Source organism: Ictalurus punctatus, chromosome 16 (genome assembly GCF_001660625.3).
Source record: "Ictalurus punctatus breed USDA103 chromosome 16, Coco_2.0, whole genome shotgun sequence".
NCBI lineage: Eukaryota > Metazoa > Chordata > Actinopteri > Siluriformes > Ictaluridae > Ictalurus > Ictalurus punctatus.
In genome coordinates, this window is record NC_030431.2 from 6,262,084 (window position 1) to 6,289,751 (window position 27,668).

The 27,668-nt window shown below is 40.3% G+C and overlaps 1 protein-coding gene across 11 annotated transcripts in view; it reads left to right on the forward strand.

The window, feature by feature from the left end:
• The window catches only part of LOC108276982 (cAMP-specific 3',5'-cyclic phosphodiesterase 4D), a 194,572-nt gene that overhangs the window by 147,972 nt on the left and 18,932 nt on the right, over positions 1-27,668 (forward strand). For 4 of the 11 annotated variants that reach the window (XM_017489202.3, XM_017489200.3, XM_017489208.3 and 1 more), the window contains 6 exons: positions 10,889-11,080; positions 13,354-13,416; positions 20,670-20,706; positions 21,356-21,432; positions 21,662-21,711; positions 25,871-25,983. In XM_017489202.3, the coding sequence (XP_017344691.1) occupies positions 10,889-11,080; positions 13,354-13,416; positions 20,670-20,706; positions 21,356-21,432; positions 21,662-21,711; positions 25,871-25,983 (532 nt within the window). Of the gene's footprint in view, positions 1-419; positions 887-5,915; positions 6,378-10,888; positions 11,081-13,353; positions 13,417-13,450; positions 17,631-17,652; positions 17,804-20,669; positions 20,707-21,355; positions 21,433-21,661; positions 21,712-25,870; positions 25,984-27,668 lie in introns of those variants that run through there. The other 7 variants (XM_017489205.3, XM_017489203.3, XM_017489207.3 and 4 more) reach the window with 6 other exon arrangements.

The window sequence follows — 27,668 nt, forward strand, 5'->3', positions numbered from 1 at the left end:
AATTTTTTTAGTAAGGTTTGGCCAGGAATTATTAATATATTAAATAATATATTAAATATTAAAGTTATGTTTCTCAAGGCCACAAATTAATTTATCATGTTGTCTTTCTTAGACTATTTTAAAATGAGTGAGATGGAGTTTATACACCTTTTCACCAGTTCCTGCCATATAACTGCAGGAAATGTATTAAATATGATGTTTCTACAAGATATTAAGTTGTGATCTCAAGCTACACAATTCATGTCCTTGACTCAAATTAATAATTTGTCCATATATTCAGCTCATGGCCTCATAACATTATCTCGCGGCCACACCTTTTTAAAAATAACCACCACGTCACCTCAGAGGCTCTGAGTTTAAATGATAACAAACAAACATCAGCGTTTCAGACTTATAGCTCTGTCCACACACATACATACACGCACGCACACCCCTTACCTCGGGTGTCTATGAGTTTCTCTGCGTTGAAATCAGTGAAGGAATGCCTGTCAGCTGAGCATAATAAAAATGAAAGTTGATTTGCTGATCTGAGGAAGTGTTAACAGTGACTGAGTTTGACGCTGAAGAGGAAGGGGGGGGGGACACTGAGCTGAGGAGAAGCCCAAGGCTAAACTCTATGTGTCTAAGGCTTAATGAGATTAGGGTGAGAAAAGAGACGGCGGTTTGAACGGAGGCTAAAACGGAGTGAGGTTGGTCATAAAACGGGGTAGGGAGTAGAAGAGGCAAGGAAGCTGCCGGCACAAGGCTCAAACTCAAGCTCCTCTCATAGGAAATAAAGAGCCGTGGTGAGAATGGACTGGCACAGGGAGCCCACGGGCAAATTTATTGCCTGCAGCTTCAGTGTGTACAGAGGCATGAAGAGGAAGCACCTTCTTCGATCCTATAGGTACTGTACACACTGTAGACTACAGACTACTACTGCTGCTCCTCTTTACTGTACTTAAATTGTTGTATCATACAGTGTTTAAGAAGTTAGTATGAACATGTCTGGCGTTTACTGAACCTTTAAGTTATAGGGAAGTAATGTTGGCAGATTGAGTGTTCAGTTCCACTTCTCTAAGTTCTCAGCAGCTTAAAGAGGTGAGCTAAGAGATAACCAAGTCTCTCGCTTTATCCCTTTCTTTTTCTTCTACACTTACATTGCTGTGCACACACATCTATTATTTTAGCTCCTTATATTATTAGCAACATTTTTAGCAGCAATTTATTTGGAACAATTTATTTGCAACAAATTATTAGCAACAAATTATTAGCAGCAACTTATTATCTGAGCAGGAGGAGAAGTGATGTTTGAGAGACAGAGCACATGGAAATGTCATTGATTATGTTGTCAGATATGTAAAACAAACACATAGCTCTGTCTACGAAGCTGGTTAGGAAATGTTGTATTAGATGTTAACTTTGAAAGAGGATGTTGCATGGGGGTTACTATAACTAGAAATGCTAAACCTCAATTCTCACCACACATTAGATGTGTAAGCAGTAAACTCATAAATATGCTGTTCTGCATTTATGTATCCCACACTGCATGAAACCAATTAGATTTATACAAAGTATTGTTAATGTAAGAGTAGGTATTTTGCTGGACGTGTCTTGACTGTGTATATTAGAGAACTTGTATGGCAAGTAATCTGCATAATTTAACACTGAGAATAAGATGATTAAAATTTTTTTTAATGTGTTGTAAATTCATTGATATGATAAAATCACTGATATGGTGAAGCTTTCTGTATGGAGATGTTTATTTATCAGTAAGTCTCCAGTGTGGGAAAGTTTTCAGAACAGAGGAATTTGTGTTTTCTGGTTTCTTGATAATATGACAAGCCTTATTAATTAAATAGAGAGAAAGAAAAGTGAGAGAATGATTGTTTACAGCTGCTATACCATAAGTGATAAACGGAAGTAACTTGTTACGTGGGCGTTCCACAACATTAAACTGATAAGTATGCTGTTTTGTTCTGTAATAAATAAACTGCCAAACTGCTGCTGTATAAGAAGGATAAATCTCCTCAGGATGTACTGCGGAAATAAAATTGGCGTGGTAACAGTAGTTTTAATTTGGGGTGGGAACAGTAGTTCTGTTTCACAGATGGTTGTATCCCACCACTCTGTCACTGATTAATTTCCTTTAATCAGACCCTCCAGGATTTCACGTTTTCTGCGATCGGAGAAATGAACACAAAACCAAAGCAAACTTCGGAGTGTGCAATTTTTCACAATTACTGCAGATTGTCCACAGATTTATGCGAATACACTTCATGTAATGTCATGACAACGCACATTCAGTCAAATCCCTCTTCGAATCACGTGAGTCAAAACACGAATACAGGTAAAAGGTCTCATTTACCAACAAACATCACTGCGAAAACTGTGAAAAGCAATTTCGCGCAAATCCAATTTCGCCACTTTAAGTCGTTTTCCATACAAAAAAAAAACACCTAAAAAGATCCACAAATTGCATCACAATTTTTTTTCAAAAGTCGCAGCAAATTCAAGCATTTTTGGCCACAGTAATCACAAAAAAAAAAAAACGCAGCAAAATCCTGTACAGACTGTATAACAGCATGTCATGTTGTGATTTACTCCTCATAATGCAGCTTTTTCCATAATATTCGCTGTTTTTAATTCTCTTCATCTTCGTAGTCCAAGTTTTTTATTGGCTGGAATTCAAGTTCAAGGTGAAAATAAGGTCATATAGCTGAAAGGTGTTTGTCCTCACCACCAGAAGCCTCTTTTTTTTCAAAATTTTTCAAATTTTTCCACTCAAGAAGACTATGTTTCTATGTATATATAGGAATGTGACATTTCTGTTTCTGAAGAATGGTAAAGTGTTTTCTTGAATATATTCAATCTGATATTTAGCATGCAGGATTTGGTGGCTACAAGGTGGAATATATTTAGAAACCTCCAGCAGCCGCACTTCATATTTGGTGCGACCCAGCTGGGACCTTGGTGCGTGTGAGTGAACTCTGAGTGTCAGTGATCACATGTCCTAAAGCTATGGCGCTAAAGTACGTGCACTATGGAGTAAACGTGTCTTCTCTAGTCATGTGATGAAAACACTCTCCTTTCTCTCCAAGGAAAGGAAGAAATGGTTTATGCCGTCCCCTTTGGAAATCGTCTCTGTGATTTCTGAGGAAATTCATTGTCTTCATTGTGTGTAGCTCTCAGTCTGATTATTACATTAACATTGATTGACATGATATTTGTCCTGATGATGTATTTGTAAGCTAAAAATTGGTTTGTCTTAGTCCATTGATTAAAATAACTTGGAACTCGTCACAGTGTTTTGGTCGTATTCAGTCAGCTTTCTGTTATTTTTCAACACCTTTTTTTTAAGATCTCAGTGGATGTCTTCTTGTACAAACACTGATTTTTAATACACTAATGCTCAGTGATGCGCAATATACAAAAGTTACATATTCCTTAGGTTACATATCCCTTGCGTGCAATATCTGCATCAAGCCTGCGACTCACTGACATCACCAAATTGTTGGCTTCCTCTTTTATGTTGCCTTTCCAGGTTTTTACTGCAGCTTCTTTCAGTTGTTGTTTGTTTCGGGGGGTTTCTCCATTCAGTCTCCTCTTCATGACGTGAAATGCTGCTTAACTGGGTTACAGTCCGGTGATTGACTTGGCCAGTGTAAAACCACTTTTCCCACTGATGAAGTCCTTTGTTGAGGTGGCAGTGTGTTGTGGATCACTGTCTTGCTGCATGATGAAGTGACTCCTGATTAATTTGAATGAATTTCTCTGTAAATTGGCAGAGAAAATGTTCCTGTAAAATTCATTCTGCTGCTACCATCATGAGTTCTATCATCAATAAAGATAAGAGACAATGTTTCAGAAGCTGCCATGCAAGCCCATACCATGACACTACCTCCCCCATGTTTCACAGATGAGCTTGTATGTTTTGGATTGTGAGCAGATCCTTTCTTTCTCCACACTTTGGCTTTTCCAGCACTTTGGTAGAGGTTCATCTCCGTTCCAGAACTTTTGTGATACCTTTACTCCTGCCCTGTGAAGGTTGTTGGTGATGTCACTGACTGTTGTTTTGGGGGTTTTCGTCACAGCTCTTACACTGTTACTGTCATCAGTTGTAGTTGTTCTCCTTGGCTGACCCATTCAGTATCTGTTGCTCAGTACACCAATGGTTTCTTTCTTTTCATGAGATATGAAATTGTTGTATTGGCTACACCCAATGTTTGTACAATGCCTCTGATTGGTTTCCCTCTTTTCTCAGATTCAAAATGTCTTGCTTTTCTCCCATAGACAGCTCTGTGATCTTCATGTTGGCTTATCCTTTTTAACATCGGTCTTCACAAGTGAAACTGAAGGCTAAAACCAAGAGTAGATGTTCAGAGCTATTTATTGTGTAAACAATCACTCTAATAGGACAGACGTGCGTAACAAGAAACACCTTGTCAGTCACATGTTCTAGTATTTTTGCTACGCATAAAATCGGGTGGTCTGATACAAAATGTGTTACATTCTATGTCGTTTAACACATCTACATATAAATAAAAGCGGAAATTCCAAACGCTCTTCTCATATTCATATTTTCTCTCAAACCAAAATATCTTCAGCAAAAACAGTTGAATTATCCTTGCTGTTCTAATAGTTTCAGAAGGGACTTTATCTCTCCTTAATCCCAGCACACTAGCTTAATCATGAACATTTTAATTGGAATCCTTACTATGCCATATATGCACCAGGGTAACAGCTGCTGCAACTTTCCAATACATTTTGGAAGTGCCCTGCTATCAATAGCCTGAACAAGCGCAAACATGGCAGCTGTGATGGATGTGTGTCTCACAGTCTTTCTATGCAGCGATTCTCTGTGATGGGTCTCTGCATGTCTACCCAATTCACTGATGTTTTTTTTTTCATTCATGGTAGATGTTCCACATACAGATAAAAAAAAAAAGCATGTGTAATTGTTTATATGCTGAGGTTTTCTGTCAGGTTAGTGTTTATGGAAAGAGAATCCAGTGTCGGTGCATTATAATATTCAGATGTGACACAGGAATGTTTTGAATTCAGATTCGGTATGCGTAAACCTTTCACCCTCTGTTCTATAACAGTTTGTAAAAAAAATAATCTTATTATATGTAACATTCATAATATGCCTGTGTCTGTCTATATGAAAGAAATGTCATCAAATATATTACGATGAAGGCATGGCATCCTATCTGTTCTCTGCTCATTTCTTTACCGAGTCTGCTTTCCTGAGTTTGGAAAAATGTAATAAAAGGTTCAAATACAGTGTGTGTGTGTGTGTGTGTGTGTGTGTGTGTGTATACACACGTGTGTGCCTGAGGTCAGTCAGCACTCAGATAATGCTTGGAAATTTTAGAATTGGACATAACCGCAGAGAGCCTGTGACGGTACTGGGTACTTTATTCATGTCACGCTTCTTTTTATTAGATCAGATACGCTCTGCTGGACAGCGTTACACACACACACACACACACACGCGCACACACACACACACACACACACGCACACACACGCACACACACGCACACACACGCACACAAGCACACACACTGACCTGAATATCAGACAGTAAAGGAATTGTGTTTTATTTTTTTTGTTGTAATTTTATCCACTGTTCCTTCTAAGTTTCATTAGACATTTAATATGCAAGTGACCCAGGACACATGCCTGGCTTTGCCCTGTTCAGCTGAGCGTCTCACTCTTCACAGACGTCAACTTCCGATGCTGTTTATCTGTGTTTAACTGCGTTTCCCCTTTTTACTTCTATTCTTGCACTCTCTGCTCCTCTGTCGTTGCACGTATGGCGTGCCTTACATGCATCCCTGAGAAACTGACTTTTGATTGTTGTCACCAGTTGTCGTCCTCCCTCTGCAACTAATGCTATACATTCTCCATTCCCTAAAGCCACTCTGGCTCCCTCTCTGAGATACAGCACAAACACACACACACGCACACGCATGCACACGCACGCACATACACACGCACACATTGCCCCTAGGACAGCACCTCCCCTCCCTGTCCCTTCTCTCTCCTCTCTCCCAGGCCACTTTACCCAGAGAAGACAAGAGAAGAGAGATTGGAAACACGAGCTGGTGCTTACACAACCTGCAGTCAGTGAGCGAGAGAGTCAGAGAAAGAGGCAGAGAGGAAGAAGTCAAGCAGAAATAGTGCGACAGCGCACAAGCGTTCTGTGCGGGTTTGTACACAAAAGGCGGAATAAGCGCAAGCTCCTGGGAGCATGCCAAGAGAGTAGAGTACACTCGAGTTGGTGTGAAACGGAAAAGGGGTGAAGAGGAAAAGTGAGTCTCAACAATGAGCATTGTGATGAAACCACGCTCTCGCTCCACCAGCTCTCTCAGACACTCAGAAGGCATATGGTAAAGTTCTTCTGTTCGTCTTTCAGCTTTCTTTGTTGGAGAAAAATGCTACTTCTACTTGTTAACAGCACTCGGTGTGAAAATTCAAGTTTATGCCGTTGTTACCTGCTTTAGCTGCACTGATGTATATTTGTCGGTGTCTCTCCTCACTGCAAGATGTGAGTCTCTTTTTCAAAGTTGGCCTTGGCTCGTCTCTCTCTCTCTGTATAATCCTGCATAGAGCCTGGAGTCAGGTTTCCTGCTGTGTGCCATGAGGCAGTGCACACTGACTGCTTACAGTATCTCATTGTGTGTGTGTGTGTGTGTGTGTGTGTGTGTGTGTGTGTGTGTGTGTGTGTGTAGCAGGAACTCATCACTGATCAAAATCACTCAACATCAGGCTTGACCACTGAATTCAGATTCAGTATGCGTGGTAATTTCACATTATTCCAGCACACGGTTGAATTCATGAAGCCCAATTGGTCTACAACAGCACGGCTCGGACAGAAAAGGAAATCAAAGGCTGATATTAATGCACTCATGATCTTTTTCTATAGTAACAGCTAGTTCAAAGGGACTTGTATGGTGGACGCTGAATATACAGTACACAGATCAGTAAGCCGTTTATCAAGAGATGTTTTATTTAGCATTAATGGAAAGACGGAGGACTTTTTGTTTTTCGTGGTATCTCAGTCCCATGCTGCGTTTGTTGTCGTATTAACTTTCAGAGAGAGGGGGAAAAAAGAGGCTGGTGAAGGAACGGCTCGTTTATAGCTATTGCAACGCAAGTGATAACAGGAACTGACTTGTCACAGCATGAAACATAACAATAAACAAATAAAATGTACTACCTGTTGTTCTTTAATAATTCAAAAATAGTTCACTTGGGCAAACTGACGTAGCGCAAGAGGAATAAAACACATCAGGATATGCTGTTATTGGAAACGCATACATTTTAAAGACTAACACCACCTCGGTATTGATTATTTTCCTATCGTGTTACACCTCATAATGTGTTATTCCTTATTTAGGTAGCATAACATTTCTGGAATTCTTAAACCCGAAATATGTCAGTATGTACAGTATGATCACTGAATTTAGCATGACTAAAGATGGGAAGGCTGGTAATGAGGAAAGTGTGAAGTCTATTATCAGCCGCTTTGCCTCACAATGAATGAACGCTTATGGAGAGCAGATGCTGCTTCACGCTTCAGTGCCCCCTCACTCTGCACGGTTGGTGTGCAATCAGCTCACAGCTTTGACCTGGAAACATGTAAGTGTGTGGCGTCACACTCAAACACGTCATCACCAAAACAACCTCCCTCTCTTTTTTTCCCCCCCTGCGAGTTTCTCTTTCAGCTCTCTGGAAGCTCAACCTCCCCTCTCGCCAGCAATCTATCTGGGGACGACCTCTGCCAAAATGGGCCAAGGGCGCCCTTCTTTCTCTTGTCTTTTCCTCTCTAACCCTGCTCATCGCTACATATCTCTGGCAGTTTTGTGTCTGTCTGAGAGCCAGGGCCACTTGCAGCCCAATTAGAGAAGCCCCAGTAGGAGCTAGAGGCCCCTTCAGTGCGTCAGTCACTCGTCTGGGCCCCTTCCTACTATGTTAAGCTTCCAAATTTAGCGCGCTTCTGCATGCCTGAGAGGAAACCGCACGGGCTGCTTTGTGATGTGGGACACATGTGACGTTAATGTCTGGGGATGACGTCTGATGAGGTAGATTAAACGTCTAGGGTCTTGACTGTTGGATAAAGGAGTCTTGATGAGAGCAATGAGCTGATTTTTGTTATCTCATGAGTTAGTTCACAGTGAAACAGGGATTGTGAATGGGACTGATTTCATTTCAGTCAATTTCAGTTCCGTATATTTGCATATAGCTTTTGACAATAAACACTGTCACAAAGCTGCTTCACAGAAATCTGGATGCAGATGCAAATTTAGATCCCTAATGAGCAAGCCAGAGGCGACATAAGGCGTCTCCCTGAGACGACACAAGAGAGAAACCTCGTCTGGGTAACACTGGAAATATAGTGGGAATATAAATTATTACTCTTTAATGACTATATACAACAGTATGTTGAAAGGTATGAACATATTGTGAATAAGAGTCCTGACAGTGTTTATCATTACAGCACCACTTCTTAGATGGGTCAAATCTACAATATCCAGTGAAATCTTTAGTTGGACATTATGAGTGAGACTACCTTTAACAACTTCCTTTTTAGCTTATCTAGCATTCATCTGGTATCAGGTTTGACAGTCTAGACTACATTCCCTTTTTTTTTTTTTTTACATTCCCCTAATGTAATTATTCAAGCATAACACACATGAAACAGGTTCAGCCTATTGCTGCTGAAATGAACTAACTGTGAAATGATACATTTGCGCTACTTCCTTCTTCTCCGTGTATCTGCCCTGCAGGAGGTATCATAATACACCTCACCAAACAGTATTGTGCAGGGCTCAGATGTCGGCCCACACATTCAGAGGTTCACACACTTATGCAAAATGCCGCTTGCTAGCTGCCTTTGTGCACTAAAGAAACAAAACTGGAAGCCGGATTGAATCTGTGATTTGTGGTGATGAATACAGATTTTTATATACATACATACATTTTATATATATATATATATATTCTGTTCTAATGGATCTGCAGTAGCATTTCTGTTGGTGAATTCATGTTTGAATACTTCACACGTTTAGCAATCAGTACTGAAGTTTAACCTTGCCGTTCTCTTCACCACTTAGCATTAGATGTCCTAGTGTATTTTAAATGTATAGAAATGCAGCTTTAAACTTTATTCTACTATACATAATATAGCTTACCTTCGTCCCAATTGTCAGGAACACACTCTTTATAAAAATAGACACACAATAGACCCCCACAGATGATTAGGGATTAAGGAAGACTCACTGCATTGAACAGGAGTCTGAATTGTACTGGAGACCAATGTCTTTGTTTGTTTTTGGCTGACCTATGGGTTTGTAACTCTAGAGCTGAGCATTTGTGTCTAAGTCCTCACTAGAGAGGATGTCGATAGAGAGTTATTCGACATATCACAGGCCTGCACTTGAAAGGGACGACAGATTGATGACAGCCAACAGAGAGAAGAGAAGGACCAGAGTTCATCTTTGTCTATAGCTTCAAAAGAAAATGCCATTTCGATACAGAATGAAGGAATGTCTTTCGTCACATTTAGTTTGTCATATTTTGTCTACCTTTTTTCTTTTAGCAGTTTGTAAAAATGAGTGCTATAATCCCAATGTCCCAAGGTGTTTCCTTCTTATTGTTATTACACCACAGCAATTTACCAATGCCAACGATTTTATTTTAAGAATACCACATGCTTTTTATCCGTTTAATGAAACAAGTTCCTGTCATCACTTTATTATAGCAGCTGTCAATTTCACCATATTAACAATTACACACGTTTTTAAAAATCTGTTTGAGATGCATCCACCATACACATATGAATTACCACCATATAGAATGAAGAAATCAGAAGTGTGGAATATAAAGGACACTGTGATTATGTGGCATAGCTACAGACTATTGTTCATTGTTATACAACTCATATACCTTATTATATCTAAAATAGCAGCAGTGCAAAATGTCTGGCTGGATTACAAAATCCCGCCAAGATGATTGGCTTTAGCCTTTTTAGGTGAGGAATCTGTTTTCTGTGCTCAGAGATTATGCTTTGTCAGTGTCTGAATACTTTATCCAGAGCACCACATACATCTTTCTTGGCTCTACATCTTCTTCTGGAAAATATCCTCAGACAGAAGGGGTGTGTGTGTGTGTGTGTGTGTGTGTGTATCTGTTTAGTGTTTTTGGTCTCAGGGGGAAAGGATGTCTTCAACAGGGGAGGCATGATGTTTCCCTGAGCATTTGGGTTACATGGATTAATATATTTAAGTCCTAGTTTTCCACAGGTTGGATTTAAATTTAAATCAATTCAGATCTCTCCGTTCATTCATTTGAGAAGTTCTTTTTTCCCTTAATAATCATATTCCGGGGTCACACAGGCAGGCAACAGTGAAACACTGATAGTCCATAATCATACAGATGAAGCTTTAATCAGGAGAATGTGGAACTAGGAATCACAGAAATCAAAGCTTGGGCATAACAAAACAAAAGCATGATTTCAAAAGCAAGACTTAACCAAGAATTAACACAAAACAGGTGAACGAGATTGGGTAACAAACCAATAGCAGGACAGGGATAGAGACTAGAACAGAAGTCAAAACAAACATACATGATATATATTTTGGAACCAGTGTTTTGTTATAAAGTCAAAAATGTTTTTTAATATTGAAGACATAGCAACATGCCATTTCAGTTAAAGCCAATCAAATTTATAATGTAATTCACGACTTTTGAGCCCAATATACTGTATGTTCATGTAAGTGTAAAGCTTATTAGAGCACCTAGCAGAAGGGTCATCCACAATACTGGTGACCCACTGGATATGTTTGATTCAGATATTAAGTTTTTTCACTGCCCCCCCCCCAACTCTCTGTATCTGCAGTTTTGACGTGGACAATGGCACGTCTTCAGGAAGGAGTCCCCTGGATCCCATGACCAGTCCAGGCTCTGGCCTCATCATCCAGGCCAACTTTCCACACAACCAGAGGAGGGAGTCCTTCCTCTACCGCTCGGACAGCGACTATGACCTGTCGCCCAAGTCCATGTCCCGCAACTCGTCCATCGCCAGCGACATGTGAGTACTCAGGCACAGGGGAGGCTAACACACTCATTTTCCTCCTCTAGTCAGTAGCCCATGCTGCCTAAGGCAATTCCTTTGTTCCCTTCATGAAAACTAGGTATTTCCTGAAGTTAAATGCTTCCTCAAGAAGATTAGTGTGTGCCTTTAATGTTTAGCCCTTGCATCATACATGCACGGATCAAATGAAAGCGTGAGAAAGAATTTTGGACTATTTCACATGTCTCACCCTTGGCACATGTGAACGGCTTTTCAAAGCATTCTGAAATTCAGTTTGATTTCTTTCTGCTTCTAAAATCTCACTTGTTTATATATTTCAGGTTTACAGCATTTTTAGTACAAATAGCCAAATAAAGTCAGCCCTGAGAAAGGGATCACAAGAATCATCTTAAAACCACAATCTATAAAAACCCATCTGTAATTGGCTTGCAATTCAGACTAATTTTTAGTAACAATTATTATGTTTTGAATCAGTATAACAGATTACTGAAAGACAAATATGACTAAAGCTCAAACAGACCAGCTCTATTAGAATGATTCAGACCATACTATGTGTGTGTGTGTGTGTGTGTGTGTGTGTGTGTGTGTGTGTGTGTGTGTGTGTGTGTGTGTTTGTGTACACATGCACATAAGTGTTCACTTGTAAGGACATGTGTAAATTGTTTACCACCTAACTCAAAGTGTGATTCATGACATATCACATGACTCTCTCTGTGTTTGTCTTTCTATGCTACACAAACCAAACACGCATATACACCCAAGAAACTGGCCACTCACCCATTTATTTCTATAGCCATAGGGTGTGTATCTTACACTCTCAAAGCTGTAAGAGATGACTGATCAGCTGTGTTTAGTTCTTCTGAGAAAGCTTTGAGGACAGCAGCTTTATTTGTTTTTCTTATAAATGTCTATAGTTCATTGTGTATTCTTAGTCCACACATGGAGAGAGCAGATACAGGGATACAGGGCTTCTTCAATTATACTCCTGTAATTATGCTCAATTCTCCAACTCTGCTGTCATACTTAGAGTAAAATAAACATGTCCATTTGCATGCAAACTAAAGTTTGCAGTGATGTTACTCCTAATCTTTGGCTCTTGGGTTGAGATATGACCAAAGGTGGTACAAATACATGAATTCTTTACTCAAGTCAATGTGCAGTTACTTGCCTAAGTAAATATTCAGAAGTAGAAAGGTACAACTGTTCAATTTTAACTTCACAGAGATTCACAAAAGAAAAAACATGCCTGCCTCAAATCACACACCAATTTTAGTTACTGAAGGTATATTAATCAGTCCCTCCAGGATTTTGTGATCGCAGAAATTAACGCAAAACTCTGCAATATTCATAGGAGCTTGCAATTTTTTAAAAACAATTACTGCAGATTTGGGCCAAGATGCGTCATGTGAGGTCAATACAACGTGTATTCAATATCAAAGCCCTCTTCGATTCACATGTGTCGAACAGCTAAAAGGTCTTGTTTACCAACAAACATCACTGTGACAGACCTTGCAAAGCAGTTTTGTGCAATTGCAATTTCATCAATTCAAGTAGTTTTCCACAAAAACAAAGCACAAAAAACTCCACCAATTTCATCGCAAGTGTTGAAAATAGCAGCAGGAACATCAAGCATTTTTGGCCGCATCAATCACATAAAACTCTGAAATCCTGTACGGACTGATTAGTGCCTCTTTCACCAAGAAATGTGGGACAACGTCTCTCAGATGTTAAAAACATGATACAAACTCGCTGAATGCAAAATGTACGTAGAAACAGATTACAGTGATGGGAAGAGTGTACAGTTTCAGTCATATCTGTTTAATTTAGGAATTTAGATAGAATACTTAAAGCTGTCTGATGATAAAATAAAAACGATTATAAAGAAATAGATGTAAGTGTTGCAGTGTTTGAAAATAAATGTCAATATTGAGTAGTAAGTAAAGTCAAAAGTATTAGGTGAAAGAAAACCAGACTTAAGTAGAGCAACAGAGCGATTGTAATTTGTTGCGTCTCACCTCAGAATGTGACGATGTTAAATACCATTGTAAATGACATTTAATACATATGTGTTTCTGTTTGTTAATACAAGTGTTCATCACGTCACTTTCTCAGCGCGACTCTGCCTTTTTCACAGTCAATCTGACACACCTTAAGCAAACAAAGTCACAAAGCTATGCAAAAAGTTTGTCTGTTGTGTATATCTGTGGGTTAATGTCTGTTGAGTGCGTACGAAAGTGTGTGTGATTCACGACCTGTGTCCTTATCGATAGGAATAACCATCTGCAGAGGCCAGGCCTGGTGTCTCGGCGCTCTGAGCCGGTTATTAGTGGAACGTAAGTGCTGGCGCTCCCAGAATGAATGCTCTCCTACTGTACGAATCGCATCGGCTTGCTTCACTCTTAGACACGAGCATCATGGTCTAACATGCACTGAGAACCCCGTCCCTCTCTCCCACCCTCAGCTTTAATGCACAGAATTGCTACTAAATCACTGCAAAAGCTCAAACTGGTGTAATCATACAGAGATTCTGGGCATTAAACGCATCAGATGCACAGGTTAAGAGGGAAACTGCATGGAGGAGACCGTTTGAATTGAGCCTCAAGCTTGGGATTCTCACTCATGGCATGAAAGTGTGTGTGTTTGGATGGATGATTATCTGTGCGTGTATATGCAACAGTATCCATTTTTTGTTTTATTTTATTTTATTTATTTATTTTTGCATTGTCCCTGCTCTGCATGTAACATCACAGATGTAGTGATAACAAATTCCTCTAAAGATTTCCAAAGCAACATGAATGTTATTGCAATAGATGCATATGTTTGGAAGAGAAGCAATGATCTTTCTTGATGAAATGTGTGCAGAAATGAGCATGGATTCGATTGCTGAGAGGTGCAAAATGTTAGATTCAGATTTATTGCCATATGCACAGGTACAAAGCAGTACAGGTACATTATAACTCAGTCAAATAAATTTTCATTTAATTTAACCTTTTAATTAATTAATTTTTAATTTCATTTCATATTAATTTAATTTAACAAATAACACATTTAAAATAAATTATTATATATAAACCCTATCTGGCATAGCCAGTAAGAAAATTAAAAACACAACCCATTCATAGACGGTCGAGTGTATGAATTAAATGTCCCTGCTATGAGTGAGGCTGGAGGGAAATATTATACCTCCTATCTTAATGTCTTTTGCAATCAGTCTGACAGTGGGTGGAAAAAAAAACTATTATAAAAATGTGCCTTATGAGTGGCGATCTATATTGGCCATTGATGTCTTCAGTTATATCCTGAGTTATTCCACCTGAACACACAGTGAACTGGGTGATTTTGATCACTAAGAATGCTCTGCGCATTTCTCCTGCAACGCTGTGTGTATAATATTTCCATAGAGGGTAGCTCAGAGCTGATGATTCTCTCTGCAGTTTTGATGGCCCGGTGAAGTGATCTTCTTTCAGCCAGGGTGGTATTTACAAACCATATGGTAATGCTGCTGGTGAGAAAACTTTCAGCATGGCCTCTGAAAGCCTGGGTGAGGGGCTGAGGGCTGAGTCTGGACTTCTTCAGCAGCCTGATGAAGTAAAGCCTCTGCTGTGCTTTCTTCACTGTGACCATGGTGTTATCAGCCCAGTTCAGGTTTACAGCCATGTGAAGGCCTAAAAACTTGTGACTATCAGCCTGTTCCACCTCAGACCCTTTAAGGATAAGAGGCTGCAGAGGCTTTTGTCTATGTTAAGAACCAGGTCATTTTCCTCACCATAGACTATGATTCTGTTCACCAGTTTATTATACGATGACTTTAATGAGTCCAAGTATGGTCATGTCATCTGCATATTTACACAGTGATATGAATTAGCTTAAGCAATGTGGTAACAACCAATTTATATATTATTAACATGAAACCAAAGGTTAAGGCTCTGGGTTACTGATAAGAAGGTCGGGGGTTGAAGCCCCAGCATTGCCAAGCTGCCACTGTTGGGCCCTTGATCAAGGCCCTTAACCCTCTCTGCTCCAGGGGTGCTGTATCATGGCTGACTCTGCGCTCTGACCCCAGCTTCCTAACAAGCTGGGGTATTCGAAGAAAAGAATTTCATTGTGCTATAATGTATATGTGACAAATAATGGCTTCTTCTTCTTCGATACAGTGATGCTGAGCCCTTAAGGGACGCTATTTAAAAGAAAAATAAGGAATGCGAAGGATTTGGTGAAAGTAAATTTTGTGTAAATGTAAGAAATGAGCAAAGAATGCTGGAGTAGGGAACACATCCAGTAGACTATAATAATTAAAGATGCAAGGAAATCAAGAGAAATCTAGAATGTTATTAATATAACATTAATAACAGTGTTACTATGTCATTCACACACAAAATCTAACTTGAAGAGATTCTGTAATGTACAGTGACACTCATGAGAGTCAATTTGAGCTCATTTTCCTATCAGGACCAAGATTTCCATTTTCACTGCACTGCCATTTGTTCAACAGTAGATGGAGTCTTATATCACCTCAAAAAACACTGACAGAGAAAAATCTTTTAAAGCAAACTATCATTACTATTACAGATGCACATTAGTTATGAGTTACTTGCACAACAGTGTTGGCGAGTTGAAATAAACCTGGTGTAGTTTAAGCCCTGATAAGTGCACAGATATAAAGCTGATGTGTACTGATGGATTACATTCATGCCTCAGCTTTCTTTCCCTCCTGTTTCGCCTGCCTCTGCAGGTTCTGCATGTATCCCTGCACCACTATATGCATAATGCAGAGACTTATGTGAAAGCAGATGCACGCTTTTCATTTAATCACATTTGACAGACCACTTGTGAGGAATAGCAAGAAGTAGCACAGCATTTCCTGTGCTAATTCCTGTGTTAATTCTTGTTGTTTCCTCTGGTTACTATTTGATACTGTTTTTTGTTTTTTTAATGAGTGTTATTCTGCTAGTCTGAAATTATGAATTTAATTAATTATGGTTATATATCAGTGTTTTGGTAGCGGATATATAAATATATATCGATCAGATATAACATTAAAACCACCTGCTTAATAATGTGTAGGTCCCCCTTGTGCTGCCAAAACAGCTCTGACCCCACGAGCCACGGACTCCACAATACCTCTGAAGGTGTCCTGTGGTAGCTGCAGATCCTTTAAGTCCTGTAAGTTGTGAGATGGGGCCTCATGGATCAGACTGTTTTGTCCAGCACATCCCACATATGCGCGATCCGATTCCGCTCTGGGGAATTTGGAGGCCAAAATAACACCTTGAACTCTGTCATATTCCTCAGACCATTCCTAAACAATTGGTACTTGGTCTGCAACAATGTTTAGGTAGGTGGTACATGTCAAAGGAACATCCACATGAATGCCAGGACCCAAGGTTTCTCAGCAGAACACTACCCAGAGCATCACACTGCCTCCGCCTAACTTTCTTCCTTTAGTGCATCCTGGTGCCATCTCTTCCCTAGGTAAACGATGTACTCGCACCCGGCAGTCCACGTGATGTAAAAGAAAACGTGATTCATCAGACCAGGCCACCTTCTTCCATTGCCCGATGGTTCAGTTCTGATGCTCACGAGTCCATTGTAGGTGCTTTCGGCGGTGGACAGGGGTCAGCACGGGTACTCTGACCAGTCTGTAGCTACGCAGCCCCATACGCAGCAAGCTGTGATGCACTGTGTGTTCTGACTCCTTTCTATCATAACCAGCATGAACTTTTTAACCAATTTGTACTACAGTAACTCTTCTGTGGGATCAGACCAGATGGGCTAACCTTCGCTCCCCACGTGCACCACTGAGCCTTGCGTACCCATGAACCTGTCCCTGGTTCACCGGTTGTCCTTCCTTGGATCACTTTTGTTAGGTACTAATCACTGCACACTGAGAACACCCCACAAGACCTGCCGTTTTGGAGATGCTCTGACCCAGTCGTCTAACCATCACAATCTGGCCCATGTCAAAGTGGCTCAGATCCTTACACTTGTCCATTTTTCTGCTACCAACACGTCAAGTTTGAGAACTGACTGTTCACTTGCTACCTAATATAAATCAATAATAATAATAATAATAAATCAATGTTATTCACGTCACCTGTCAGTGGTTTTAATGTCATGGCTAATCGGTGTATATACATATACTTCTATACAAGTGTTTTTACAAGAATTATGGCTTGAATTGGTTTATTTAGCTACTTATGATGAATTAACTTGTTTCTATTGTATGTGGTTTTAAAGACCTCTGGATTGTTGACACACTGTTAAGCTTGGGTCTCAAGCTATGTTTAGAACAGTTTATTGCGCCACATCCCATACTGACAGAGTCGTCTGAAAGCATGTGACACACTCCACACTCCTTCCAGTGACCTTTCACTTCGCCAGTGCATGTAGATATAGTGTTGAGTGAGCTGATCAAGGAACACACATACGCACAAGTCCACACACATGTCCACTGCGGTAGGTCAAATCACAAGACTACCTCCAAACAAGCGACTCCGGCCATGCGGGTCATATGCCGTTTCTTCAGCGAGCCCAATGACAGACGCCGGTATGTTTTGCTGCCGTTCCAGATGTGGATATCTCCCACTTTGCACCCAACACTGCGGAGCTGTTTTATCCCCCGCCTCTCTTTCCTGCACTCCTCCGCCGCTCTCTCCTGCACGCCACCAAGTCTCGGTCTCAGTTTGGACCTCAATGTATACTGCCTGCTCTGTTACGAAGGTGTGATCGGCTTCATGAAAACTGCAGAGCTCTGCCTTTGATCTATCTGAGCATGCCATACACTTTTGTTAAGCAGTGTGTTGTTGGTGTGTAATTGCTTTTAGGTTAGGTCTTTTGGTCCATGTGTTGTTGGTTGCAACAAATCTTGTGCTGTAGAAAATGAATCATATTTCCGAAATGACTCAAAACTATTGATTTCTGTCACCATAGGATTTCCCTCATGACATTTGCATGCCTTGCATATTCTTAAACAATACAGATCAATGGATTAAACCGTTGTATTCGATTTTGATAACTGGTAGTGGACTTAGTCTTTTGGGTCCTACTAAAAATTCCATATACACACGTTGTAGAGTGCTGTGTGTAGCAGTTGTTGAATTCATGTACTCCTGTGGATAGCTGTAGACCATTAGGCTATAAATAAGTCCACTACTGACTCAGATCAAAGGAGAGAAGTGGAGAGAGGCACAGTGTAAAAAGAGAAGGGTATACGGTATGAGAATGAGAGGCGCAGCAGGAAAAGACTGTTCTTTCTTGACTTGTTAGCGGATGGATTTAGCTCTGACCTTTCTGAGTGTAAACGTCTCCGGCATGACTCTGTGTTAGGAACACTCTGAGCCATGCCAGGACAGGGGCACTGAAGTAGCACGCACAGTTATAAACACATGGCATACACAGCGTTCTACACACTGATTCATTTAATATACACCCTGTGGTCATGATGTCACTGCCATTGAGCCAGACAATCTGTTTTCATTTTATAGCACAAATGTACAAAAGTTTCCTTTAAAACACACAACATATCTTCATTTCAGTCATTCGCACTCTAAAGTGTAGTAAAGGAAACATAACTACTTCACAGAGATGGAGGGGATGTGATTATCACCTTTGTTTCATATTTACATAGGCTAATTATACATACAGTGCCCACCACAATTATTGGCAACCTTCATAAGAATGAAGCATGAATGAAGCATGGAGCATGTATCATTGTCTAGAACAGAGGTCAGGAACCTTTACAGTTGGCAAGAGCCATGAAAGCCAAAAAAGACTGTGATTTTATTTCTTTAAAGAGCCATATTAAACAAAAACTATATATATATATATATATATATATATATATATATATATATATATATATATATATATATATATATATACACACACACATATATACACACATATACATATATATATATATATATATATATATATATATAAATAAAATTTATTTATTTACATTTTATACGCTTCTTACTATTATTGCATAATTATCAAAAGTGGTAATGCAAAAAAAGGCCATTTCACGTTTAGCTTCTTTTTGATCTAACAGCCTACAACCAACTATGACTAGCTTCATCAAATGGTGAATCAATTCAAAATGCAGTTTGTAAGTACTAATACCACTAATGCGACTTCCACAAATGCAAATCCGTCTGTCTGTTCGGACTGGAAAGCACGATACTCGTTGTCTTGTTCTTTTAGCCATTTCACCCTTGTTAAAAAACTGAAAACAGTCTGTGGCTATGTAGTTTTCACCCGATTTATGAATTAGAGTGAGAAATTACCGCGCTATTCCACATTGTCCAATGACATTTGAGCTTGTTGTGCAACATCACGATTGGTTTGTGTATACGTCACTATGAATTATGTAGTATTTTAAAATATGCAATATGTAGATTTGTAATTGAATCGACACACTTGCTTTCGTGATTCATGATTGTGAGATCACATCAGATCAACATGTTTGGAGACAAAGGCAGATTGCATACAAGGAAAAGCACCAGATGCTCCACTGTAAAGTCTGGAGGTGGATCATGGATGCTTTGGGGCGGTTTTTGTGGCTGGTGGTTCAGTGGCTCTTATGAATGCTGATGGCATCATTAATTCTGCTAAGTATCAGGATATTTCAGCCCAAAACCTGGTTGCCTCTGCCAGGAGGTTCAGACAAATGCCACAGATAGAGCTTTGAACAACATGATGAGCCAAACATAATGCTTTTCAGTGACCATGCAGATTTGACTATGCAGATTTAAACCTAAATGGAAGAGGGCAGCCTAGATTCACAAATTTAAGAATATAATGGTGCTTGACATGTGCATGGTTAAACAAGTGGTTTAAGATGTCTTTTTAAGTGTCTTCAATCCTGTTAGACATTACAGCAAGAAAATCACGTCATATAATATTAATTGTAAAGGTGCCAATAATTCTGTTTGTGATTGATAATATATGTTTGAGTTAAAATGATCACTTATTGCACATGCTGTTATTTTTACATCTTCATTTTCGCTCATTGTTGTGGAGGGTACCAATAATGCACTGTATTTACTTAACCCTGTTACGTTAAGGTGATCCAAACAGAATCTGATTTGAATAAAAATATAAAATACTGGCCCAAACACAATATATTAAGAGTTAAATGCTGATATCGAAGGCTTTCCTGATGCACCTTGAGAATTAATGTTTGTGTCCCTCAGTGATGGATCTCCCTCCTCTCTACATCTCACTAATTAACATTCACCTGCAATAAACACATTCATATCCAGAAATGCCTGACAAGCACCCCATTCCTCCTGCCTTGGACTTGTCACACAGATAAACCATATCGTCAAAGAAAAGTAAAATACTAGATCACACTCTCCTTCCCTTCACTTATCCAGCACACACTTCTCTATATTGTGAAAACATTTGTTTTTTCCCTTAATGATATGGTTCTTTTGTGGTGACAAAATGCATGCAGCATTTCAGACATGTACAATAAAGCACACACATAAGGAACATGAATAGCTCCTCATAGAGCCACTGTAGAAGAGCTGACACAGTATCTGTGTACCAAACTGCTAATAATGTGTCCACTCTCTTGCAGTCATGGGGACGACCTGATTGTAACACCGTTTGCCCAGGTTAGTGCCCATCAGCTCCTTTAGCAGTGCAGCAGTCAGAAATACAAAAGACAACAAGATGTGGTGTTATAGGAAAATAATCAACAACAAAGAGGTGTGATGCAGCCCAAGTGAAGCAGTCACCAATATCAAGTTATATGAAGTTGATTATTTTCCTAGAACAGCATGTCCCAAAGTGTTTTATTCCTGTCATACCACAGCAGTTTGTCAAGGAATTTATTAATGAATGACATCTAGTACTTTGTAAACATTTATAATTATGTCTAGCTGCTGTTGGAGAAAATTAACACTGTCTAACCAATCGGAATCCAGATTAGCACTGTGGCATGAAATGCGATATGCATTCTGATATACCCTGGATATGTTTTTACATGATTGTAACTTCAGATCACATAGTGACATAGTGATCTTGGTGTTACAATTACTTGGAGTGTAACTGGTGTAAAACTAGTTGTGTGTTTGATGAAATTATGAGGGCGTTTTAGTATGTTTGTTTCTTTTATAAGCTCAGTGAAATGTTGCTTCCTTATGCTGAAGGGATATTTAATCCCCATACCCTTTTCATATAAGAGCTGATCATGTCATACTTATTAAACTCAAACCTGTTTACATAATTCTGGTTTCTGCTTCCCCCCTTCTCTATCGGTAGGTACTGGCCAGTTTGAGAACAGTACGGAACAATTTTGCAGCATTAACCAACTTGCAGCAAGAAAGAACCACAAATAAGTGAGTGCAGTTATAATACTGTGTGTACATATTTATTACACTGTGATGGGTAAATTGTATTGTATTGTAAATTGTAACTGTATTGTACTGTATGTACAGTATATGGGTAAAACTATTACACTGGTTTGGAGATATTCTGTGTTACACATGTATTAAAGACACTGCCAAAGTCTACACACACACACACACTTGAAGTAATTTATTTTCTCCTTATATGGTCATTTTGCAGGAGGGCCCCCATGTGTAACCCACCTTCTCTCCCCAAAGCCTCCTTCACAGGTAAGATTTCATTTTGTATTGTATGAATGTGACTGACCGTGTTAATGGTGTATCAAAGAAATGTGTTTTCTATTTAGTCAGTTATTTGTTAAGTGAATACATGTAGAATATACACTCAAACATACAGACAAGGATCTAATCTTATTTGAGACTGCCAAACTTTACCTGGAACCTTGTTGTTTGTGAGGAATCCTGCAGTTCTGGCTTTACACCTGTAGAGGGAGACAAACTACTTCTTTGGAGCGCACATCGCCAATTCCTCAAACAGTGGAGGTTCCATCACTTTGAAACTGGAAACTGCTGTTAATGAATTCAGTGATTTCTAAGTGGGGTTAATTTCCACTTCCTGTAATGTACTGTATATGAGGAATGCATTATGGATTAACTATCTATCTGATTGAAAGGCTGCCTAGGTAGGAAATCTAATTGCTTTAATTATGCTGCATTTTTTTTCACCAAAAATGCACATTTATGTTATTACTTGGTGTAAAGCAGCTGGCTGTTCTATAATAATACAAAAAAAAAAAAATCCTGACGTACACACACGACTTTGTTTTCTTGCCTACCTCCTCAGCAAGAGATGGAATATTATTGGATGAAAGCATGTTAGCACCTTGCCATGACTCAGAAGATGAGACTGTCAATCAATGCACTGTTTGCTTTCTGCTTCCTTCTTAAATTGATCAGTGCTATTTTATTTGTCACTGAACTGGGAAATGCTGAATGCAGCATGTATTAGGCCCAAGGCTGTTTAGAGCCTCTTACACTAGATTGGAGTCCATATTTAGTGAAGTATAGCGGCACTGTTCACACCCCCTTGCTCAATCAGCACTTGGCTGTTCTTAGTGGCACCTGCCGATACTGATTGATCTGTTATATTATGAGCTATGCTTTAAATAGCACCTGCTAAAAATAGCAAGGTTCTGCCCCCTCCTTGGCAATGCAGTGTTTGGAAGGTGAACGGAATAAGAACTAGGGGAGATGAGGCAATGCCTCAGACACAGAGAGAGAGAGAGAGACAGAGAGAGAGAGAGAGAGAGAGAGAGAGAGAGAGAGATGCATACAAGAGGATTAGACTGTGCAGAGTGATGTCATCTGAGCTCTGACGTCACTCATCAGCGTCCTCCAGGGACATGGAGAAGCCAGTTTCCACAACGCCGCTTCTTCCCCACTGCTTTCTTGGAAGTGGCATCTATGTGTGTATGTGTGCCACGGATTGGGGTGACATGCTGTGGGAGGGTGTGAGGACATGCCATCCGGCTGGCACAATGGGCACAGATTCCATGTGTTTCCTGAGTCATGGAATTTCACACCATGAATATTGCCATCCCACCTTATGACCTACTGTGATGCATGATTTCATGAACACAGCACTACAGCTCTTACTCAAAGATGTATTTGGCATTCCTACCAGCTTTTAAGTGTCTCACTGTGAGAAAGCAGGATGAGATCACAGGATTATACAGGAAGTTAAAAAAAAAAAAAACCCTGCTACGTATTTCATTTAAATCCTCAGTGCTGTTGAATTCTCGAAATTGATTGGTCAGTAAATGTTCATTAATGTTCTATAACAGCAGCTCTATAGTAACAGTGAATTCACAGGGACTTGTATGGCAAACACTCACAAACATATATTTATAAAATCTTTGTAACTGTTGATCTGGTGAGGTTTTCCGTGAGGACGCGTTTATGTAGCATGTAGCAAGAGTCTCAAGCTTTATTCAGAACTAGCTGAATCAGCACTAAAGCTGTAAAGTCTTTGTGCTTTGCTTTAAGCTGCATTGTTTTGTCTTATTAACCAGTCCCTCCAGGATTTAGCGATTTTGTGATCGCAGAAATGAACTCAAAATCAAGGAAACTGCAATATTCGAGTTGCCAGGAGCTTGCAATTTTCCCAAATTACCACAGATTTTCCGCAAACGGCTCATGTGACGTCATCACAACGCACATTCAGCCAAAGGCCCCTTCAATTCACATGCTCGAACATGAGTACAGCTAAAAGGTCTCATTTACGAACAAACATCAATGCGAAAGACCGTACAAAACAATTTCGTACAACTGCAATTTCACCGATTTAAGTAGTTTTCCACACACAAAAAAAGCACAAAAAGCGCAAATTTTGAAAAAAGCTGCGGCAAACACTTTTGACCTCTGTGAATCCTGTATGATTAACTTCAGGAGAGCAAAAGGGAGGCTGGTGAGGGAACGACTGTTGGAACATAAATAATTTGTTTTGCAGATGTTCCACATCAATAAATATAACTGTAAATAGATAAGATGTATTGTGTTTAAAACATATTTAAACTAGTTAGCGGTGGCAAATTGGAACACCAGTCCATTGCAGGGTACCATGCATAAACATACCCACACACATACACACTCCAGAAATCAGACACAGTAACCCAAGCTCAGAATCAAACTGGGAAATCTGGAGCTGTGAGGCAGCAACACTACCTGCTGCAACACTGTGCCACTCATGGAAAATGATGTTTCAGTAAAATGTTTCCGGTCGCACTGTGCTCTTAAACGATTTCTTGTCTTTTTATAGCTGCAGTACATTTGGTTGACAAGCTTTTCATGCCTAAAGTTGTACCATGATGACACACATGAAACCCTCGTGCCAAATCTGACCCAACATCCCTGACTTGGAATGAATCTTTTATCACAAGGCAGCAGTACCAGAAAACCATGTTTTAGAGGTTTTTCTTTTCTCACAGCCAATTCTGGAGAATCCAGTCCAGAGTTTAGAGCTGAGCCAGTGCAGCCTCCGAGTGTTGCACTAAACATGAGAAGAATGCCATTGACGTCAGAGGAGACGCTGTCAGCAAGGACAGTGGTCCCCTGTGCTTGCAAACGCTCCTGAGCGATTGTACAGCCTTTGAAAGGGGGGACAGACTGAGAATAGGGGTGAAACTGACACATCACATAGATGAACCCTTAACATGGGTCTCATTGTACATTTCTTTGTCTCACTCTTGGTGAGTCCAGCCCCTCAATACCAAATGCTTTGTTTTTTTTCTTTGCACTGACAATTATGTCAGGTCTCGTATTAGATATTGCTCATGCATTTATTTTAACACACTTTAATACCCATTTGACGCAGTGTACTCTCTGAAAGCATTTTTATTTTTGTTTTGTTTTTACACACAGTGTATATGTAAAACCCGTATGTAAATTCCCTCTGGAAAGTTCATATCTAGTGAACCAAATATCTAGTGCTTTGGTAATGTTTACATTTGCATTGCAGCTTTCTACCAGAGAGAAGGCTCCTTTCCTACTGACAGCTGCTCAGATTACTCGACTCCAATCCAAAACTCCAGCTCAGCTTTTCTTTTTCTTCCTGTGTCGTGCTCTCCGGCTCTTTAGGCTTGGGCTTTCACAGGAAACCGATTGTGTTTTGTGTAAAGCAAAGCCTCTTAAGTCATGCCGCCACGTTGAGGTGCTGCTCAGCTCTTACTGGCTCACTGTTTCCTTTTTTTTTTTCAATCAGCTTGGATATCAGCTTGTTGAGCTAACTCCCTAACAGAGGAGAGAAGCTCATCACTCTGCTCCTACAGCTTCATATGGGGGTCTGGTCTTTGGCCAAGGGAGCTGGAGAGGAGGTGCAAGAGGAGTGGGGGGCTCTGCTTTCTGCTCTGCTCCTTTTATTTTTTTCAGAAAGAAGTGCATGACTGAAAGGCAAGAGCTGTCCTTCTGAATTTCTCACTCTCCTCCAGATCACCCCCCTCACCTGATGGACCACTACTGGAGACTGGCACTAGTCATGTGTTGGGATGCAGATTTGTTGTGTTAGTCAGTGACGCATCTGGCTCAGGATTTTGTGCTGTGTGATTTTGCATAGTTACAGCATGGTGTTCTATTGCTCTGTAGGCCAGGATCCCTGCGCTGCTGGACTCTCACCAGCATAACTCCTTTTCTCTCATTCATCTGGACTTTTCTGCACTCCTCTGGACTAAATGGAAGGGGTTCCCAGGCCCAGGAGCTTAGAGCAGATCCTTCAGTCCTCCTCTTACTAGTAGGAGAGTTCTTTTACATTGCAGCATGAAGAGTCACCCACGCGTGAAATCCGGACAGCGCGGAATGGCCGGGTACGAGGCCTCGGCTAGCCCCGTGAAACGCCTCAAAACTGATCACCCCCTCCCCTCCTGTCTCCCCCCAGAGGAGGCCTACCAGAAGCTGGCCACCGAGACACTGGAGGAGCTTGACTGGTGCCTGGACCAGCTGGAGACGCTGCAGACCCGCCACTCTGTCAGCGAGATGGCCTCCAACAAGGTGAGTAAGCCTTCTAGCTTCCACTGCTTGAAGGTGCATATCATTCACTTCTTTCAAGATCTTCATAAAATTTCCCATGTACTCCTGAAGGGTAAAGTCACATCAGTTCTTATTGTCATCCCGTACATATGCAACAAAAATATTGAGACTCCAGTGCTATGCTGAATCATGACAGACAATCCACATCAAATAACATAAAATAGTGGGACACTTATCTGAGGGTCTGATGGTTTTCTCATTAAAGTTCTTATTTTTAATTGATGGCAGTGGGGGAAAAAAACCCCTGCAATATAATATTTCAATAAACAGCAATTTAATGGCACATATGCCATCTTCCTATGAGTTACTGTTTTCACTGTTGGTCAGGGCAAGCAGGTAATGTAGGTTTAGCAGTAAGCTGAGACTTATTAGCCAGAGCCAAGATGGCCACCCAAGGGATGCGCTGTCTGGCGAATGTACACAAACCACATGTTACGCACAAGACGTGTGTCAGGCATGGTTAGGACTCTCCATCACGCCGCTACAGGGGTCATCCTCCTCATCAGCTGACATGACACTCTCATTCGGTAGCTCTCTCTGCTCTGTAAATGTACCGGTGTCTCTGATCAAAACAAGACAGGATGATTGTGATGCTATGTGAGTATGTCTGACTGGCTCATCAACCTGTGGACATCTGCATGAGTGTGTGTGTGTGCTGGTGTACACACGGATGATTCTTGCACTCTCACTGTCATTTGCATTATATCTCTGATGGTGGCTTCTGTGGATGTCAGATTGCAGTGGAGCGTGTGGATGTTTACTGTGCGTTGGCTGTTGATGCGGCTTTCTGCTTTGACTGTGGTTACACTGGAGTTGAGTGTTGCATTGTGCTCAGTGCTGTGATAGTATATATATATATATATATATATATATATATATATATATATATATATATATATATATATATATATATATAAAATCATTTTGTTTACTGTGGTTAGCGTAGAGGGGGTGTGGGTGGGGGGTGGAGGGGGGAAGGGTGAAGAGAAAGAGGAATTCCTATCTATTATGCTGAAGGTCATGCACCATAATCCGCTTTCTGACCACAGTGTGGATTGAATTCAGATGCTTAATTACAATGTTTTCTTTGGCATAAACGGTCCTGGAATATTATTATAGAAAAACAGAGTGCTGCACTGATATACTTGCTAGCTGCTATTCATATAATATAGCTCTGATATGAACTCAACAAAAAAAGAAACGTCCTCTCACATTCAACTGCTTTTGTTTCTAACAAAAATATTCAACTACTAAATAAGTTTCACAGACATCTGACGAACAGAAATGGAGTAATGAGTCCCTGAACTAAGTGTGTGTGTGTGTGTGTGGGGAGGGGGGGGGGGGGGGGGGGGGTGTGTGTGTAGATAATCTGGTGTGGCCACCAGTTGCTTTAAGTACTACAGTGCATCTCATCCTCCTGGACTGCACCAGATTTGTCAGTTCTTGCTGCGAGATGTTACCACACTCTCCACCAAGGCATTTGCACGTTCTCCATCACGTCTGGGGGGACACATGGTTACATGTTATTTTCCACTGTATGGACGATCAGCTGTCCTTCCTGTCTCCCTGTAGCACTGTCTTAGGCGTCTTACATTACAGACATTGCAGTTTATTGCTCTGGCCACACCTGCAGTGCTCATGCCTCA